Consider the following 19,969-nt stretch of genomic DNA (forward strand, 5'->3'; position numbering starts at 1 on the left):
TTGACCGCCAAAAAGTAAAAAGACTTAGTCATCCTATCAACTATCACCCAAATTGAGTCATTTGTCTGCGAGTACGAGGTAACCCTGTTATGAAATCCATATTGATCACATCCCACTTCAAAGTAGGAATATCGATCTCTTGAGTCATACCTCTTGGTTTTTGATGTTCTACCTTGACTTGCTTGCAATTGGGGCACTTACTTACAAAGTCTGCTATATCCCTCTTCATGTCATTCCACCAATAGACTTCCCGCAGAACGCGCTACATCTTAGTGGCACCTGGATAATAGAATACTTGGAGTTATGAGCTTCTGCAAAAGTATGCTACCTCAACTCTCCCACGTCAGGAACACACAATCTACCTTGGTAGAAAAGTACACCATCTCCCCTTGGGAGAAAACCTCCACTCTCTTATTGTTGACTGCACCCTTTAGTTCAAGCAACATAAGATCACTCTCTTTCTTTTCCTTAACCTCCTCTACCAAAGACAATTCTGCCCCATTCTGAATTGTTACACCGCTGTATTATATGCTCTTAAGGCGAAGTCCCAAGCGAGAAAGCCTGTGAACATAGTTCACTGGCTCCTTTCATTTTTCCTCAACATAGGCTACACTACTCAAAGATAATCTACTAAGAGCATCAGCCACTACATTCGCCTTTCTAGGATGATAATGCACACTCATATCATAATCCCTTAGGAACTCAAGCCATCTCCTTTGGTGAAGATTCAATTGTTTCTAGGTGAACACTTACTAAAGGCTCTTATGATCGGTGAACACATCTTCATGAACACCATACAATTAGTGTCTCTTTATCTTGAGTGCAAACACCATTGCTGCAAGCTCGAGGTCATGAGTTGGATAGCTCTTCTCATGCACCTTAAGCTTTCTAGAGTCATAAGATATAACCTTATCTCTTTGCATCAATACACAACAAAGGCCAACTCTGGATGCATCGCAATAGATTACATAACAATCTGAACCCTCTGGTAGAGTCAAGACAGGAGTTGTAGTCAATCTAGTTTTCAATTCTGAGAAGCTTTACTCACAATCATCTGACCATTGGAACTTGACCATCTTCTGAGTGAACCTAGTCAACAGTGAGGCTATGGATGAAAATCCTTTCAAAAACCTTCTGCAATAACCTGCTAGAGCTAAGAAACTTCTGATATCTGTAGCAAAGGTAGGTCTTGGCCATTGTTTCACAACTTCTATAATTTGTGAATCACGCGGATCCCTTTGCTAGATATAATGTGACCAAGTAAAGCAATGGATTACAACCAAAAACCACATTTACTAAACTTAGCAAATTAATGGCAATCTTTGAGAGTCTAGAGAACAACTCTCAAATGACTTGCATGTTCTTCCTCACTCCTAGAGTACATGAGGATATCATCAATGAAGATGATAACGAACAAGTTTAAGTACTATATGAACACTCTGCTCATCAAATCCATGAAAGTTGCAGGAGCATTGGTTAGTCCAAACAACATAACTACAAATTCATAATGACCATACTGATTTCTAAAGGCTATTTTTGAAATGTCACTATCTCTGACTCTTAGATAATGATAACTTGATCGGAGGTCTATCTTTGAGAAATGACTATCACCCTAAAGTTGGTCAAACAAGTCATCAATCCTGCGTATGGGATAATTATTCTTTATTGTGACCTTGTTCAATTTTCTATAGTCAACACACATTCAGAGAGAACCATCTTTATTATTTACAAATTATATTGGTGAACCCCATGGTGAAATACTAGGTCTTATGAAACCCTTATCTTGAAGGACTTTCAACTGCTCTTTGAATTCCTTAAGCTCTGTTAGAGCCATTCTGTAAGGAGGAATAGAAATAGGTTGGGTATCTTGAAGGATATCCATTCCAAACTCAATTTCCTTTTTTAGAGGAACCCAGGGAAGACATTTTGGAAATACTTCTTTAAATTAAAAGACTATTGACTGACTTAAGAGATAGGGTTTCAATACTTGAACCCTTAACCCGAACTAGATGATAGAGGTAAACCTTAGATATATTTTTTGGCCTTAAGGTAAGAAATAAATCGACCCATAGGCACTAGGCTACTACCCTTCCATTCTAAGATTGGTTCACCTTGAAACTGAAAATGAACAATCCTAGTTCTACAATCGACTGAGGCATAACATGAGTGTAACCAATCCATGCCTGGAATGACATCGAAGTCTACCATTTCTAAATCTACTAGATATGCTAAGGTGACTTTCCGAGAGACTATGATAGGGCAATTTTTGTATACCCATCTAGCTATAACTGGGTCACCGACTAGAGTAGAGAGTGAGAAGGGTTCTAAGAGAGTTTCTAATCTGACACTGAATTGAACTGCTACATAAGGAATTACAAAAGAAAGAGTAGCCCCTGGATCTAACAATGCATAAGCATCAAGGTCAAAGACTCGTAACGTGCCAGTGACTACATAAGGAGAACCTTCCTGATCATGGCGAGCCTGAAGTGCATAAAGTTTGTTCTGTTGTTGACTGCCACCTGTACTGGATGAGTTGCCATTCTAACTTGGGTGACTTGCTGGTGCTGCTGAATTCGTAGATTGAGCTCTACCGTTACAACCTCTTTGACCCTGTCTAGAAGGACAGTCCCACAACCTGTGACCAGACTAACCACATCCAAAATATCATTCTTTTCCTGCAAGACACACATCCGGATGGTTCTTACTACACATAGAGCAAGTGGGGTAACTGTTGGTACCTGAAACACTTCCTTGAGACTTAAAGCTTGGTGCTTTGCCCTTTTTGTTTTACCTATTCATGGAGGATGGAACATTAGCTAATAAAGGGGCTGGATCTGAAAACTTCTGTTGACCCTGCAAGCGATTTCCACCACCCGATTTCTGCTGAGAATTGTCATAGTTTCCAATCCTAGACTTCTTATTTTCGTTAGAATGTTCGCTAAGCTTATAACCCTCAACCTTGTGAGCATGAGTCATAAGCCTAGAGATGTTCATATCTCCCACCAACATAGTATTTCCGCACTCTGTCTTCACCAAATCTGATAATCCGTAAAAGAACTTATTCATCTGAGCCCTAGACTCAGCAACCTTTTGAGGAGCATACCTTGAAAGTTGGTTAAACTTCAGCCGATACTCTTGGATTGTCATGTTTCCCTGCCTCAAGTTCATGAATTCTTGGGCCTTTGCTTCTTTCAACTTTATTGGGAAAAACATGTCGAGAAAAGTCTCACTTAAGAACTCCAAAGTAATAGGAGCTGCATTTGCACCCATATTCTCCTTCCACAGACTGTAGAAGATATGAGCCACGTCTATAAGCTAGTAAGATGCCAACTCAACCCGATAATTTCCAGTAACCTGCATCACCTCAAAATTCATCTTGATTTTGTCCATGAAATTCTGAGGATCTTCATGAGTCTGCGATCCTAAAAACTCAAGGGGATTCATCCTAACAAAGTCACGGACCCTTGTTTTTGCTGATCTACTATTTTAATTCATAGGATCATGAACCCAATTTTTCTGGTGGGTCATACTCTGAGCCAACATCTGTATGGCATGTCTGAACTTAGCGTTGGAGATTTCTTGATTTGGGATTGGAGGGGTTGCGTTTAGCATTCCTGGCATTCGCATTCCTAGCGTTAGCTCTATGAGGAGGCATGATATGGAGCGTAGAACTTCAAGTTAGAGTGGTATATGATCATACCTTACGCACGTTAAGAGTAACAAGAAAGTAAAGTTTTTCCTAAAACATTTTATAGCATCCCTAACATTAAATGTGGTGCACTTCAAACCCATAAAAAGGACTCTACTTAGTGCGGTTTTTTCAGACATCTTTGGATTCTTGAACCTAGTTCTCTGATACCAAGTTTTGTCATGCCCCGAGCTACCCTCAAGATGCAGACAAGGAACCTAGGACCAGAAGTGATCCCAAGCTAACCCTGCTGGCATGATCATGAGCATACTAAAGATAATAAACTATTGTAGAAGATAAATCATACTTAAAATGAAAAGATGGGGAATACCCATATTCTATAACTGAGATATTTGAACACAATGATTTTAATACAAAAGAAATATTAACTGAATGCTAAGCTGAATCTAACTATGTATCAAAATAGCGTCTAAACTAGACTAGAAATACTGGGCCAAGCCCCAGCTAAATCTAACAAAAACATAAACTAAATGACTAAAGATTGAAATGAAAGTCATAACTTTTTTCCTTTGAGAATGATGACTCACCACAAAATCTGCTAAACTAGAGATGGAGAAATCGATCTACGCGTAATGTAGATGCTGAGAACCTGAACCTACATAACGAGAAGATGTACCGCACGTATGCATCAATACTTGAAAGGTACTAACCATGTAGGATAGAGAAAAGCTGAAATAAAACATAACTGAACAAGCACAAAAACAAGTATAATAATCTGAACATGATGTGCTGATTTCTAAGCTAATTGGATGCAATGACCAATTTATAATATGCTGAAACAGAGTACTGAATATGCTGCTAAATGGTCAATGCAGAGAGTCTGACTGAACTGTGGGAGCTACTAATAACCGATAATAAAACCACATGAGCTAAAAATGGAGTTCAATGTATACGCCCCAATATACCCTGCCAAAGGTATAAAAGCATGCTGGCGTGAAAACTAAACTAATTGCCCACAGAGGGGACTTACAAACTACTTGGTAGTAGTTCTGGGACTATCGGGTACGCTAAACACTAGTCAAACTTAGTATTATGCTACACCCAATGAATTCTGTAAATCAACTGGTTATATCTTAATTTATGTAAATACTGGATAGCTCAAAACTCAAAATGCAAACTGAGAATGCAAGAATTAATCTGGTAAATATGCATTTCTAACTGAGGCATGTATATTTGAAGTGTCTAAAATATATGACCTAGCACGTGTAATTCAAGAACTAAAGAAATACAAAACTAGGGTTCTGAAATTCATGCGATAATCTGAGTAATAACATGATAATGTTATTTGGAACATATATTTAATAAATTCATGAAGTTATATCAATGTTCTAGAAACCCTAGGTTTAATCATGATAAGAGAATCAAGAACTTACTGAAACTAAGGACACAATGAGTAAAAGGAACACACTAGTGAAATCCCCCAAACCAGGTGATTAAATCAATAGAAAAATAATTAATTTTTTGGGACTGGAACAGCTAGACCTTGTGGCGTTCTTGAACTAGGGTTCTTGAGTTTTTCCTGCTCTCTTGCTTCTAATTTTCTATGTTTTGATTGACTGATTTGACTTGGATATGTTTTAATTATGTTTCTAGTCTTAAATTGACAAAAATTTGATGATTTAGGGTCAAAATGACATAACGTAGGGTTTTAATAGAGTGGTAAAGGTCAAAAAGACCCCTGGGAAGGTTGCTGTCGGGCCTCACGACGGCCAGGACTGACGGTCCGTCGTACGCCCAATGCCCCTGTTCGACATGCTTTTACTAAAATGGGCATAACTTTTTACTTAGAGGTCTGATTTTAGCAAGTTGTGTCTATGGAAAGATAATTCAATTATCTGTATATGGGTTGGTCAAGGGAGACCTAATTCATTTTTCTAAGAGTTATGATCATTTTAAGTTAAACCAACGGCACTTCCCCTTAACTGGATGCAAATTTTCCACCTACACTCAGACCTATGGACCATAGGTTCACCTAAAAAACATGCTGGTCATCCATATCTCTTGTCAGAGAGTGGTTGAAGGGAGTCTTGATTGATGGTCACGGACTACGGACCGTCGTTTAACCTACGGACCATAAGTCTATCTGTCGTCCAAGACTTAAACAATCTTTCTATGTTGAAATTTTTGGGAGTTTCTTATCCCATTGATGGTTGTGCAGGACGTACCGGGGTTCAGCTACGGTCCGTTGATGCCACTATTCTTAGCACTTGCAGATTTTTCTGAAATACTATTTTTTGGTCTTTTTTGACTACGGGTTGTTATATTATCACGGGCTAGAGGATTGTTCTTTTACATAATGTCGAAGAGGTAGTATGTTATAGCTCATTCCACAACTTTACCAGTAGCAGCAGGTTACCCGACTCAATTTGGTAACTCATGGTACATGTGGTGATAAGCGCCAAATTGGGTTGTATGGTCTTCATGCTCTCTGGGATCAGGAAGATTCTTTTGATGTAGTCATTGGTGCATTAAGAGTCTTTGATCTCTATATTTATGGATTATTAAGATCAAGGTGACTACTTTTTCTTTTGTAACTCGTGATATTAAAGTCCAATTTAGTTTTAATTAGCAAACTCTCATAGAACCTTTGTCAGCCTCTACTCCCTTCGATGACCTAATTATATCTAGATGGGTATAGAGAAATTTCCTTGTCGCGGCCTCTCAAAAACTCATCTCTGCAGATCTTTAAGAGTTAGAAATTATATACTTCGATATCATTCTTTGAATGTATTGGTAACATTCTTGATATTATCTAATAGTTTTCGGAAATAGGATTGTTCGATTTCAGTTTCCAAAAAAACAATCTTAGAATGAAAGAGTATTTGCTTAGCGCCTATGGGTTGATTCATCTCTTACCTTAAGGCAACAAAGATGATTTCAAAAGCTTATCTCTATCATCTAGTTTGGATTTAAGGATTCATTCTCAAAAACCCCAACTCTTGAGTCAGCTCGTGTAGTCAATATATTCCTAGAAGTACTTCCATAATGTCTTCCTCGAGTTTCTCCCGAAAAGAAAATCGACTTTGGAATTTATATCTTCTACATACCTAGCATATTTCTATTCATCGTGTCACAACCAGGGAGCACTCCCTAGAAGTAACAGACGTCGTATTTCTCGGAGACGACTTGGAAAATCCTTTATTATTCGTCATAACATATCATAGGTAAAAATGTGGAAAAATTAATTTTTTTTACATATTGAGGTATATATAGACCTCTAGCATATCATATATCAAGTTTACTTAGACTCCTCACATATGAAACTTACATAGCCTTATCTTTTAGGAAATACAACCAATACATAGAAATTTATCCTAATACTTTGTGTCACATCAAACAATCTAAAATGAAGTAGAAAATCCGGGCATAACTTTTATAGAAATTCATATTTGCCACCTAGGGCTTACAACAATGTCTCCAACAATAGGAAGGAAATGAATGTCTTAAGAGAATACAAATACTACTAAGATGGAATACGTGGCACCATCCTCCAACTAGAGGACCTACCAAAACATGGGGAAAAGTCCAAGTCTTCTAGGAAGGCGACCTTCATACCTCAACGGCCTGAACCTACATTGTTTAGAAAAAGGGTAGAAATATGGGTTATTACACACTACATCTAGTATGGTTCCTGTGCATAAAATCATCCATGCATGAGAAAAAACACAATTTAGTCAAAATCATGCATAGTATCAAATAACCTTAACAGACATACATATTAAGCATCATAAATAAACCAAACATAATATTAACCCATACACATAAGCAACAAAAAGAAACACTTGTGCAATGCCAAGAATAGAACCCCATAATCTCATCCAAAGCTAAGTATCAGATTATGTCACTTAATACATATGACACAACCTCATATTTCATCATAACATGATTGATTCATAATATCATAGCTAATTTGACCTATATAATATAAAATCAACTTATTCATACAAGAACACTACTAAGGTCATCCCTTAGTATCCCACATGTGTCATGTGTAACATAATTCTCATATTTTCCCTCACACTATGTAGTAGCCTTTTAGACTACCCTAATAGGATTTCACATGCTTAACTTCTTCATTTACTTTTACATTTAAAGAAATAAGTGTAATAACCGACATTAGCCATGTAAGCTACCTGGAATCCGGTGTTCTCCTCCCAAACCGAAAAAAGAAGGTTGACACTTGCCAAAGGTAAAACCAATCATACATAGTTATCTAAGTGGATCCACTAAGTTATAGTACTATGTGAGCACATAGTTAATGGTAAAGGAGATTGATACTATAAACTTTTACTTGCTAGACGTTGAAGTTTCCATCTCATGAGACAACGCATATATCGAGAATTCAGACTTGCTAGATGTGAAGAAAATTATGTGGGAGGCTGGACTTACTAAACGTGAGACCTTCGTCTCATTCAAAAGACCTTTTAGTGCTAAGAATCTATTCCATTTAGTATTAATCTTATTTCATCGTACAAGTTCACATTAGTCTCTTCTAGACCCCTATGTAAGCTTCTTATCATATTAACTCATAGGTTATCAGAAGTGAAAACAATTCTTTCACTTTAGAAACCCCATACAAGTAAGTAAACCTTTCACTTAGAATTTATTATAATCATGAGAAATACTTCCAATAATATAAGAATCGTATAATAACATGAATATATACTTCATAGCTAATTCAAGTGTCTTAGGGTTAAGGATGAGGAATACATAACATCAACATCAAAACCACACATTAGACATAGGAGCATTATTATATAAGACACTCAAACTTCATAATTGAATCCAAGAAGAACCAATCAATATGACTCCTTTACCCTTTGAAGAACCTTTATACTTCCATTACTATGAATATATAATCCAGGTTAACATAAATGTAGTCAATCCACATGTTCATTATCCTCACAACTTACATATCACTTCAAGGTTTTCATGAAATTTGGGAAAGACATGGGTCCATGGAAATTTTTATTGAATAACAATAATTAACCATTAATATATACCTAAACAACATTAATTGAGTAGAATTGATTACAACTGATGCTCAATTTCATTTTCAAAGAAAACCTATGTATACAAAAAAACACTAGTTTGGGGAAGTTTGGAAATCTATTTGAAAGGACCTTTTGGGGTAAGGGATTCCAATAGTTAAAGAAACCATATGTTAACAAATACTTTAGACCCCAATTTTATTAGAAAACTTGGGAATTTGGTCTCCTTTTTAAAGATTCAAAGCTTCTTCAATGGAGGTTGAGTAGAGAGAAAAAGTAGAAAGAATTTACCGCTTTCGAGTTTTCATTTGAGTATTTTATTTGTGTAGATATTTGTGAGGAAAAGATTGTTTAAGATGAATATATAACTCTCCCCTAAAACACCCAAAAGAACCCTCACTTAAGTTTACCTTTTAGTGAAGTGAAACTTTAATTCTAAATTTTAGATTTTCGTCTGGAAACAAGTTTTCATTGCGGAGCTATTCTCGCAAGATTTCAAAAAATAATTTTCAAGACACTGGATTCCATTATGTGTCCGCGATGCGGACCATAACTTTGTTCAATGGTTTACCATGTACGCAACGTGGATTGCTAGGCCAATTGAATGCTGCTTTTCCAGCTTGCTTGGCCAAAGACGCGTTCCCTACAAGGGCCCCTAGAGGGGTCGTACCTTGATGTTTTGACATTATATACATTCTTAACCTATTTACAGTATTTTTACAAGTTTTAGACTACATATTACAATTCCAAACCTACACGAAATCTAAGGATGCTTACTAGTTTAATTGCACTAGTTTCTGGACGTCATGGTCATCCCTTGACATTAAGGCTCTTGAAAACATCCTACTTTGTTTCAATGTAGTAGTTTAGGCTTCGAAACATTTTTTAAGGCTCGGTTCATCATGTTACTCTAGACTGAGTAATGAAGTTTCGGATTGTTACACCTCCTTACAAAATGGCTCCAACAGAGCATAAGGAATTGAAATACTAGTTGAAAGACCTTTTAAATAAAGGCATCGTCATACCTAGTATTTGGCATAGGGTGCACTAGTGTTATTTATATAGATTAAAGATAATTTATAAGAATGTGTTTCAACTATAGGCAGGTGAATAAGGCTAAATCAAGAATAAGTTCCCAGCCAAAGGATTGGTGACTTGTTCTACCAACTTTAAGTTGCTAGTCATTTCACAAAGATAGACCTCATAATAGGGTATCACAAACTCAAAGTCAAATATAGTGACGTTTTGAAGACATCCTTCGGGCCTTGGTATGGTTATTATGAATTTATAGTAATGTAATTTGGACTAACAAATGCTCTTGTAATTTTCATGAATTTGATTAACACAGTGTTCAAGAAATATTTGGACTTTTTTGTTATCATCGTTATGTATGATATCCTCATTTATTTTAGAAATAAGGAAGAACATGCACGTCATTTTCGGGTTGTTTAACAAACTTTCAAGGACCGTAAGTTATTCGCTAAATTTAGCAAATGTGAGTTTTTATTGCATTCAGTTGCTTTCCTTAGGAATATAGTGTTAGTGAAGGGATTCAGTGGATCACAGAAAATTGAAGCACTCAAACAATGGTAGTGACCTACCTCTTTAAGAAAAATGTGATGTTTCTTGGGTCTATAAGGTTAAAAAAGGTTCATAGAAGGATTCTCATCCATAGCATCTCCATTGACTAAATTGACTAAGAAAAAGGTCAAGCATCAATGCTCAGATGATCATGCGAAAAGCTTTCAAGAATTCAAAAACTAGGTTCACTATAATTTGTGTCTTGACTTTACTAGAGGGTTTAAATAGTTATTTGATATATTGTGATTTACCCAAGATATGTCGGGTTTGCGTGTTGATGCATCAATGTAAGTTTATAGCATATTCTTCTAGAAAACTTAAGGTACATGAGTAGAACAATCCAACTCATGGCCTCGAGCTTGCAGCAGTGGTGCTTTCATTTATGATTTGTATACATTAGTTGTATGGTGTTCATGTATATGCGTTCATGGACCATAAGAGCCTTCAGAAACACTCATAAAGAATTGAATCTTCACCAACGAAGTTGACAAGAATTCTTCAAAGAATATAATATTAGTATGCATTACCATCCTGGTAAGGTGAACATTGTAGCAGATTCTATTAGCAGACTTTATTTTACTGGTGTATCCCATGTTGAGGAAGAATGAAAAGAACTAGAAAAGGATGTTCAATAACTTGCTCCCTTAGTATTTCATCTTATGAATATATCATATGATGGGGTAACCATTCAGAATAAGTCAGAATCTTATTTAATAGTGGAGGTTAAGGAAAAGAAAGATAGTTATCAAATATTGCTCGATTTAACGGGTATAATCCATAACTAGAAGGTTGATGTTTTATCCCAAAGGGGACAAAGTGTGCTTCACTATTAGGGTCAATTATATATTCCTAAATTTGGTGATTTAAGAAAGCAAATTCTTGAAAAAAAACCCATAATTCTAGATATTCTATTCATCTAGGAGACCCAAAGAAGTATTGTGATATGCAGTAAATCTATTGGTGGAATGGTATGAAAAATGATATAGAAGACTAAAGATTTAATGGACGACTATGCCAAGATTTTCATTAATGAGTTAGTTAGGTTGCATTGGTCCAATTTTTTTTATCATTTTCGATAGTGGTCCTCAATTTATCTCTCATTTCTGGAGGTATTTTAAGAAAGGCCATGGTACTCATGTTAACCTTAGCACAAGATTTTATCTGACGACAGATGGGCAGGCAGAGCGTACCATTCAGACCTTATATGACAGGTTAAGATCTTGTGTGATAGATTTCAAGGGTAGTTGGGATGATCACCTTCCTCTTATAAAGTTCTCCTACAATAATAGTTACCATTCAAATGGTCCCTTATGAGGCATTCTATTGGCGTATATGTATATCTCATGTTGGTTCAAAGTGAGTGAATCAGCCTTGATAAGGCCAGATTCAGTTCTTGAAGCTATAGAGAAAGTGCGCTTATTATATATTGACTTATGACAGACCAAAGTCTTGAAAATTTTTATGTACATGTAAGGAGATAAGGAGAAGGGAACTAAAGTTCCAAGTTAATGAATGGGTTTTCCTAAAAGTGTTGCCGATGAAAGAAGTGATAAGATTTGGAAAAAAGGGAAGCTCCGCACTAGAAATTTAGGCCCTTAAAAGATCATTAAAAAGATTTTCAAAGTAGATTAAGAGTATATGTTCCAGTAGTATATATATATATATATATATATATATATATATATATATATATATGTATATATCATGATTTATATAAAAGAAAAATTATGTGCATTAAGTACCCTCTATACACATGATCCATATTAGTGGGGTCTATTATATGTAGTCTTATCCTGCATTTGTGCATGAATTTTTTTTATTACAAGGATTTTCATTTATAACGAAAAAAGACCATTACATATAAACACCTATAACTGCTTCTCTTTCTAACCATCTAACTTCCTACTCATACAGAAAACAAATCAAGAAACTAATCAATTACAAAGGAAATGCTACTCTAAGGGACATGTAAACACATTGTCTTCTTCGATAGAATCTAATATTGTTTCTTTCTCTCCAAATGATATATACAATCAGCACAAAAATACAAGTCTGGTCTAGTCGTGAATACTTCTTTGGATTCCCATCCAGCTGCACATTCTTCACCATAATGTCTTTGTCACTTGGCAATTAAAATAAAGATGTTCAAAGGTTTCCTTTGTGTTACTACAAAACACACATTCAGATGACTTCTCAATACAAAACTTTTCAAGTCTTTCAAAAGTTTCTAATCTATTCTGCACAACTAGCCACAAGATGAATTTGAATCTTTGATGTACTCCTCGTTCTAAAGTTACTACTCTATTCTACTCTTGGAAAAGTAGGCATGATATTGTTATTCATCATCTTGGTAGAAAACTTCACACCTTTCTGTGCCTTTGCAATGTCCATCATCATCTCACCCTGTCAAGCTTGTTTTGGTATTATCATATCTCATGTACTCCAAATCTTTCGCACAATTCATGAAACAGCAGTAGGTAAAATGACAGTTCTAATCCCCATACTCTTAATGAAATATGTATGCACTGATTGGATCCATAACAATCTTTCTTTCTAGCTATATTTTACAATTGTTTGAGTATTGCATCCTTATTCTACAAGTCAAACGGGTAACATACATCTTACTATTTATATGTAGCTTACTTCTCAAAGGGTATGTTACATAGGTAAATATTTACTCGTACTATTGCCTATTTCATGATGTCTATTGTTCTAAATAATATATAAGAATCAAACTATCTTTATTATCAATTTATCCAATTTTGGATCCTCACATTATGTTGTTAATTTATTCTCCAAAATGATCGGCTTTGGGACGTGCATGGATGTTTAAATGTCCCCATATTGGTTAAGAAAATGTTCTTTCTCTTTGTGTATAACCTTGGAAAATTCCCACAACCCGATAGGTTTTATTTTAGAATTAAGATAGATTCAATAGTCAGCCTTTTAACATGCTATCAGAGTTTTTAGTTCCTTTAACAATGTTAAACGCCAGCCTATACATTGTTGTTCATGTCCCAGATCATTGAAACTAAACAACCAAGGATTATTCTTTCTCCTCATATGGTCCTGATCAATTTTTTTCTTAGGACATCCGTTGCTAAAAAACACAAATTTTCAACACGCTTTCCTCATTATTTTCCAACAAGTTAATTATTTTTATTTTGGGTTTTTGATTATTTTTACTCTGCAGGTTACTTGGGTGGATTATGTTCAAGTACATGAAAAAATATCAGGTTAATCGTATCTTTATAGATTTGTTGTATTGTCGTGAAGTATACGGAGCTAAAAGATGGATTGTTACACTTCAAAGGATGTGTGAGAGATATACTTTTTCAATGAGTTCAACATACCCTACTAGACGTGATGTAAAAGGAGGTTTTATTTTATATTCCCTTTATTTCTTTACTACCTTTTTTAATTTGAATTTATAGGGTGAGAAAAGAATCAATTGTAAATTCTTCAGCACTTCAAGGCAGCTTTAATTGAAAATTAAAAATCCTGAAGGGGTCCAATTCATCCTTTTTCTTTGTTTATATGTTTGAAATATGACCTTTTAAAAAATTTTAATCTTTGAGGTATATATATAACATATATATCAACCACGTTTGACCAGTAAATTTTTTTATTTTAATGGGCTAGGAAAATGAGCACTCTTTTTATTCGGAAGTCATTTTTCTTTACAATTTTCTAGAATTTTTATTTGAAACATCTCCTTTATAAATTTTTCTTATTTATTTTAGGGGTGTGTTGTGTATTATTTAAAAGTTTTTAAAACTTATTTATCTTTTGATGTTTATTGATTGGCCAAACTAGATAAAATATTTTCCAACCAAAGGAGCAAGAAAAATTACCATTTCTCTCATTTTCCGTAGAAAGTCATTTTTCTTTACAATCCTCTCAACTTTGAACATTATATCAATGTTTTAACGAAACTCAAATATTATTATGATCTTAAACATGTAAAAATATCATCTAAATACTTTCTGATCTATTAATATTTTTTTATTAATCTTTAATAGAATTTATTTTTCTAGAAAATATATTTAGTACTTTCCAAACAAAAGCTATAAATAGAAAAAGATTTACGAAAGTAAATTGTTTTCCAAAAACAAAAACACGCCCTTATCTTGTTTCCTTATTAGTTTTGTTATAATTACTTTCTTAATATTTTGATTTTTCCACTTTAGTATTACATGTTGTCTCCTTTATATCCTTATCTATTTTGTTTTCATATATTTTGAATATACTTTACTTGAATGAGCATTTATCAAAAACAACTCCTCTACCTTCCAATGATATGGCAACTCTTTGCAGATGTTACTAGTGGAATTATATTATATATATATATATATATATATATACATACATATATATATATATATATATATATGTATGTATGTATGTGTATATATATATATATATATATATATATATATATATATATATATATATATATATATATATATATATATATATATATATATATATATATTACAAGTATCTCAAAGGATGGTGAAGAGCTATTTTGAAATTCTAAGCATGACAGATAACCATGGAGATTTTCCAACTTCATCACAGTTAAACCGTGTAGATAGAATTTCAATAAGAAAAAAATGAAGAAATTATCCAACCAAAAGGCTTTGTTGACATTGGCACTACTTCTCTATGGCTTCTGCTTTCATTCCAAGATGTCTTCAATTTATTCAAAGACGACAAGACAATAAATCCGGTATGTATCAAACTTCTTTATAATAATGTCAATCGTTAATATGATTTTTAGTGGTTATAGATAAATAGTATTATAGAGAACAATATTATAACATGATACTAATATCATTTCCAAATAAAGCTTTGACACTATATTGAATTAGCCGAGGGTATTTCAAAATCAATCTCTCTTTCTTCGAGAGATGAGGGTATGAATTGTGTATATTCTACCCTCTACAGGCTCTACACTGTGAGATTACAAATAATATATTGTTAAAGTATATAATAGGTGAAATGTTGTTAAAGGGAATGATTGTCATAAAAAAGAATGATTGTGTGTATCTTTCATTGATATTCAATTTTAATGCAATAAGCCAAACATCAAACAAAAGAAGTAATTTTACATTTTCAATCCTTGTATAACTTGTTAACCAAATGAACCCTAAAAATACCCATATGAAAATTGACCTTTTTTCATTTCCTGTGTAGATTTTTATGTAAAACTCTCAATTATTTCAATAAATATCATAATTTTAAAATTATAGTAGAATGAGTTCAGTGTGAAGAATTTTTTGAAATCAATAAGTTAATTCTCGAATTTGATTGATTTTCTAATACTATCTTCCCTGTTTACTAGAGAGTGCATATGTCAGCTCGGTTCGCTTTGATGTATTATAGGTTATGTTTATTGGTTTTTAAATGGGCTAAACAAAAAGTCAAACCAATAAGATATTTTATTCAATTTGTCCATAAATTAACAGTTTTATTTTAAGATTAACTAATAAGAAAAAGATTATAAAATATATGACTTTTCTCCAATAATTTGATGCGATAAGACAATAGTGTAATTGTACAAATACTCATAAAATAGAAGAAATAATAACTAACATAAAAATAATTATACAAGTGCTACACAAAGAAAAATTAACAGGAATAAGCTTTTTTATTTTAGGTTTGTACATTTTATATAATGTGAAATTATGAACCCAAAGTCACTATAAAGTGTGAATGCAAGGCTAAAGGGAAAAAACAATGAGTACTGTATTAAGAGTAATATTAAATATTTCTGTATGGTAAAATTGTAAATTACTTTAATCTTAGTGAGTTATAAGTTTATCCAATATACCAATCTTAAAAAACCCGATAATTCTTCTCATATATATATATATATATGTGTGTGTGTGTGTGTGTGTATGTATGTATGTATATACATTTAGTGTCAGTTCTTTATATTGTTAGAAATCCATAGGGAAGTTCTTTCCAACAACACCGAGTTTTCTCTATGTCAATGTCGTATGAGAGAGATATTTATTGGAATGTTGGATTGAGGAACGTCCAATACGGATTTTACTGATGGGAAAGTAGTCTTTTCACCCTACTATTTACTAATTCATTTGCATGGTTTATTAGAGGTAAAACTAAGTCTTAAGTCAGTTTTAGAAATGTTGGAATATGCTTAGGACTTGGACGAAAAGAGAAGAGGAGAGGAAGATCAAGAATTCTTCAAAAACGCTAAGATATCGCAACTGGAATTTGTCAGGGGTGATTCCTATCGAGGTAAGTGTGATCTCTCTGTGTTGGATGCGTTCACCCACACACTAAAATTTTTAATTCATAGAGTTTTGAATAGATTGAATGATGAATATTGAAGTTCTTGATGAACAATTGTTGAATTTTTGTTGGTCGAGTTGTAGCATTCCGTAGTTGATTTTATTCGTGTTTCTGGGTTGTTTTCGAGTCAAATCTATTGACTTTTGAGGTTATTAGTAATCCTAAGTGATTGGGGTGAGATCAATGGAAGTTTAGAAGGTTTAGATACAGAAAACAGAGAAGAAACGTCGGAATTCCCGTCTGATAGACCCTAAGGCGTCCGCCTGCCAGAGCCCCTGAAGGAATGCTGTGTCAGACAGGACCTGGTGCACCGTGCCAGCAAGAGTCTATCCGTCAAGCTCTGGTGCTCAGTACCTCTCAGAGCGCCAAGGTCACCTGGAGACCCCATTCTTTCTCCATTTTTTTGTACTTATTGCTAAGTGATGTACCCACATTCCTTAGTTGATTTCAACACTCTAAGGTAAATCTAGACATCATGAAATCATCCATAAAAATGATATTATGATCCTTGAATTCATAATTAAATTCAAGGAAAGTTAAGATTAAATCAAAGAAGTTAGTAGTGAAGTCTAAATGTTAAAAACACGTCACCCTGAGTTCCTAAAGTTTCCAAGAGTCTTTTGACTAACATTTTTCATTGTTTTAAGACTCAAGTTACAAGTTAACCAAGAGTAAATAGTTTATTTCATTATCAAAAAGTTATAAGGTGACTAACTAATCCTTAGAGTTTCAAACGTTTGTCCATTTAAGCAAGTAAAAAGCTATCGGGCTAGTTTTTTGACACAAGTAATAGCTTTATAAAATGATATAAGTAGGGAAACTAGGATATCCAAGAGAGATTTAAAGCTATATTTTAGCACTAATCTAAACCCACAAAATCGGTATGTCTTAAAAATATAAATCTAGTATATTTCTTGGAGTAGTATTGAGAACCAATGTGGGATGTGAGTTTATATTAACTCAAATCTTCATGAGGGTCGAAGAGGGTCATACTTATTAGATGAACCTTTTCATAGTATAGTAGTGAATCCATTAGGAAGTTCAGTTCCTATACTGTGGCAAAGATAGGATGGCGATGCAGCGTGGGTCGAGTAACATTGTATCATCACTATAGCTCTATAATGATGGTTTTCGGTAAGAAAATCTCCCACAGAAGTTATTGTTTTTTTATATACATCAGATAATTGTATTTTTACATACATCTCTGAGATTATTTGTATCCTTGAGTACATTAAGAGTTTTCAACATGTTTTCGGTTAGATTTCTTTATATTGCATTATATTGAAATGAGTAGTTATTCATGAGTTGGAAAAAGTCAAGGTAAGTGTCCCTTCTTACTTCTTTTCAAGATTAATTATTATTTTCGCATTCCAACTCATACTCGTAAATTCAATGTACTGATACCAGTTGGCTTGCATCATACTATGATGGAGATACAGGTAATTAGGATCAACATTTTTCTTGTCGTTGGTCAAGTGAGCAACTCAGTGTCAGTGGTTAGACTCCTTGCATCCGGAGGATTCGTTAATTGATTTCAGACATTTTTAGTTATGGAATGTTGTGGGGTTTGTCCCAACTCTCATCTTGGTATATTAAGAGTCTTGATTGATGGAAAGTGTTAGTTTCTGGGTATTTTTATTTCATTTGTAAACGATGAGACTTAAGAGCCATTTTGTCCAGAATATTACAGTTTAAGTATTTCCATTGAAAGTTTTCTTTACTTGTCATATTGATTTGAGTTAAGTCTTCCGCTGAGTTAAGTAAGTCAGTCCAAGGGTGCTGTAGGGCAGCAATGGTCATTGGATGTTGTCCATGTCCAAGGTGTAGACTCGGGGATAGACAAACTTTGTATCAGAGCACAGAGTTAAAGAGTCATAGGGATTCTATGAAGTCGTGTTTGTAGAGTCTAAGTCATTGGTGTGAAGTGTGCTACATCTATGATTTAGAGGATATAACATTTAGGAATTTCTCACTTTTTTAATATTCCTTTTTGAGTGTTAGAGTTTATCTCTAAAAGTCTCTCTCTAATTCATGCTTGCGCATTTTTCAGATAACTATGCCTCTACGAAGAGAAGCAAGAGTTCGTCTAGCTAGGCAGAATGTTAAACCTCAGGAACATGAGTTACCAAATACTCATGTGATGCAACCTAAAGGAGAGGTTAACAATGCTGAACTCCGTGCTATCCGGATGATGAGTCAAGTTGTGACCAACCAAGTCGGGCAAAAAAAGACGAGCTCATCAAGAAAGGACGACACTTCGAGGATTCGAAAATTCTTGAGGATGTATCCCACAAACTTCACAGGTTAGAGCACTATGGAGGATCCAAAAATTTTGTAGATAGTTAAAGAAGCTATTCGATGTGATGCATGTGATTGATGTTGAGAGAAGTTGAATTAGCCGCCTATCAACTCAAGAATGTGTCTAGGACATGATTCGATCATTGGAAGGAGGACAGAGATGAGGATACACAACATCCGAGTTGGGCTTGCTTTTAGAAAGATTTCTTGGGGCATTTCTTTCCTTGGGAACTAAAGGAAGCAAATGTACGTGAGTTCCGTACTCTAAAACAAGATTCCTTGACTGTTCATACATATGGGTTGAAGTTCACCCAATTGTCTCTCTATGCTCCTTAGATGGTTAAAGATATAAGAAGTTGAATGAGCTTGTTTCTTATTGGCTTGGATTGAGTATTAAACAAAGAAGATAGAGTTGTCATGCAGATTGGGCAAATGGACATTTCAAGGTTCATGGTATATGTGCTGCTTGTATAGGAAGAGAATCTTAGGGATAAAGAGGCGTTCAAGACCAAGAGAGCTAAACAGGGAATGAGTCCGGGCAGCAGAAGAATGGTGCCAACCGGTCATCCCTCCAATTCAAATTAAAGGGTCCTACTCCATCATTTGCTAGTGCACCTACACCTAAGAACAAGGGTGAGCACAATGGGCAGAATTCCATAGTTAAAACATGCCTACTCACAACATTTTGTGGCACTGAGAGGTAGTAATCCTCTTGTTTGCGCCAAGTGTGGTAGAAATCACTCCTGTATTTGTCATGAAGTTTTTGTGAGTTGTTACAAGTGCGGGCTGAATGAAATTTAATGATAGATTGTCCAAGGAACATGAAAGGCAGTTGTAATGGAGGCAATAGAACCCAGTCTTCATCAGATGCTGCACTAGGCAAGGTTGCACCTGCGGGAGCTACTTCTGGTACTGGCAAAGGAAAATCTTAAGGAAAGGAAGTTAGTTTCTAAGGATAGTATCTATCACTTCGTTCGAGTTAATGACTCAAGTGTGCTGAGGTTCCTTCCCTTCAGTCAGTTCTTATAATAAAAGAGTTTCCAGAAGTTTTTCCTGATGATCTACTCGG

General features: G+C 34.6%; 1 protein-coding gene across 1 annotated transcript; it reads right to left on the reverse strand.

The window, feature by feature from the left end:
• Positions 1-225: 225 nt before the first annotated feature.
• On the reverse strand, positions 226-3,270 carry LOC138338357 (uncharacterized). Its single transcript, XM_069289313.1, has 6 exons — positions 2,812-3,270; positions 2,526-2,675; positions 2,275-2,481; positions 1,060-1,241; positions 363-519; positions 226-279 (listed from the first exon to the last, which is right to left on the reverse strand). Exons 1-6 carry the CDS (start codon positions 3,268-3,270, stop codon positions 226-228), a joined length of 1,209 nt encoding a protein of 402 aa, XP_069145414.1.
• Positions 3,271-19,969: the final 16,699 nt, after the last annotated feature.

Source organism: Solanum lycopersicum, chromosome 9, assembly GCF_036512215.1.
Source record: "Solanum lycopersicum chromosome 9, SLM_r2.1".
Lineage (NCBI taxonomy): Eukaryota > Viridiplantae > Streptophyta > Magnoliopsida > Solanales > Solanaceae > Solanum > Solanum lycopersicum.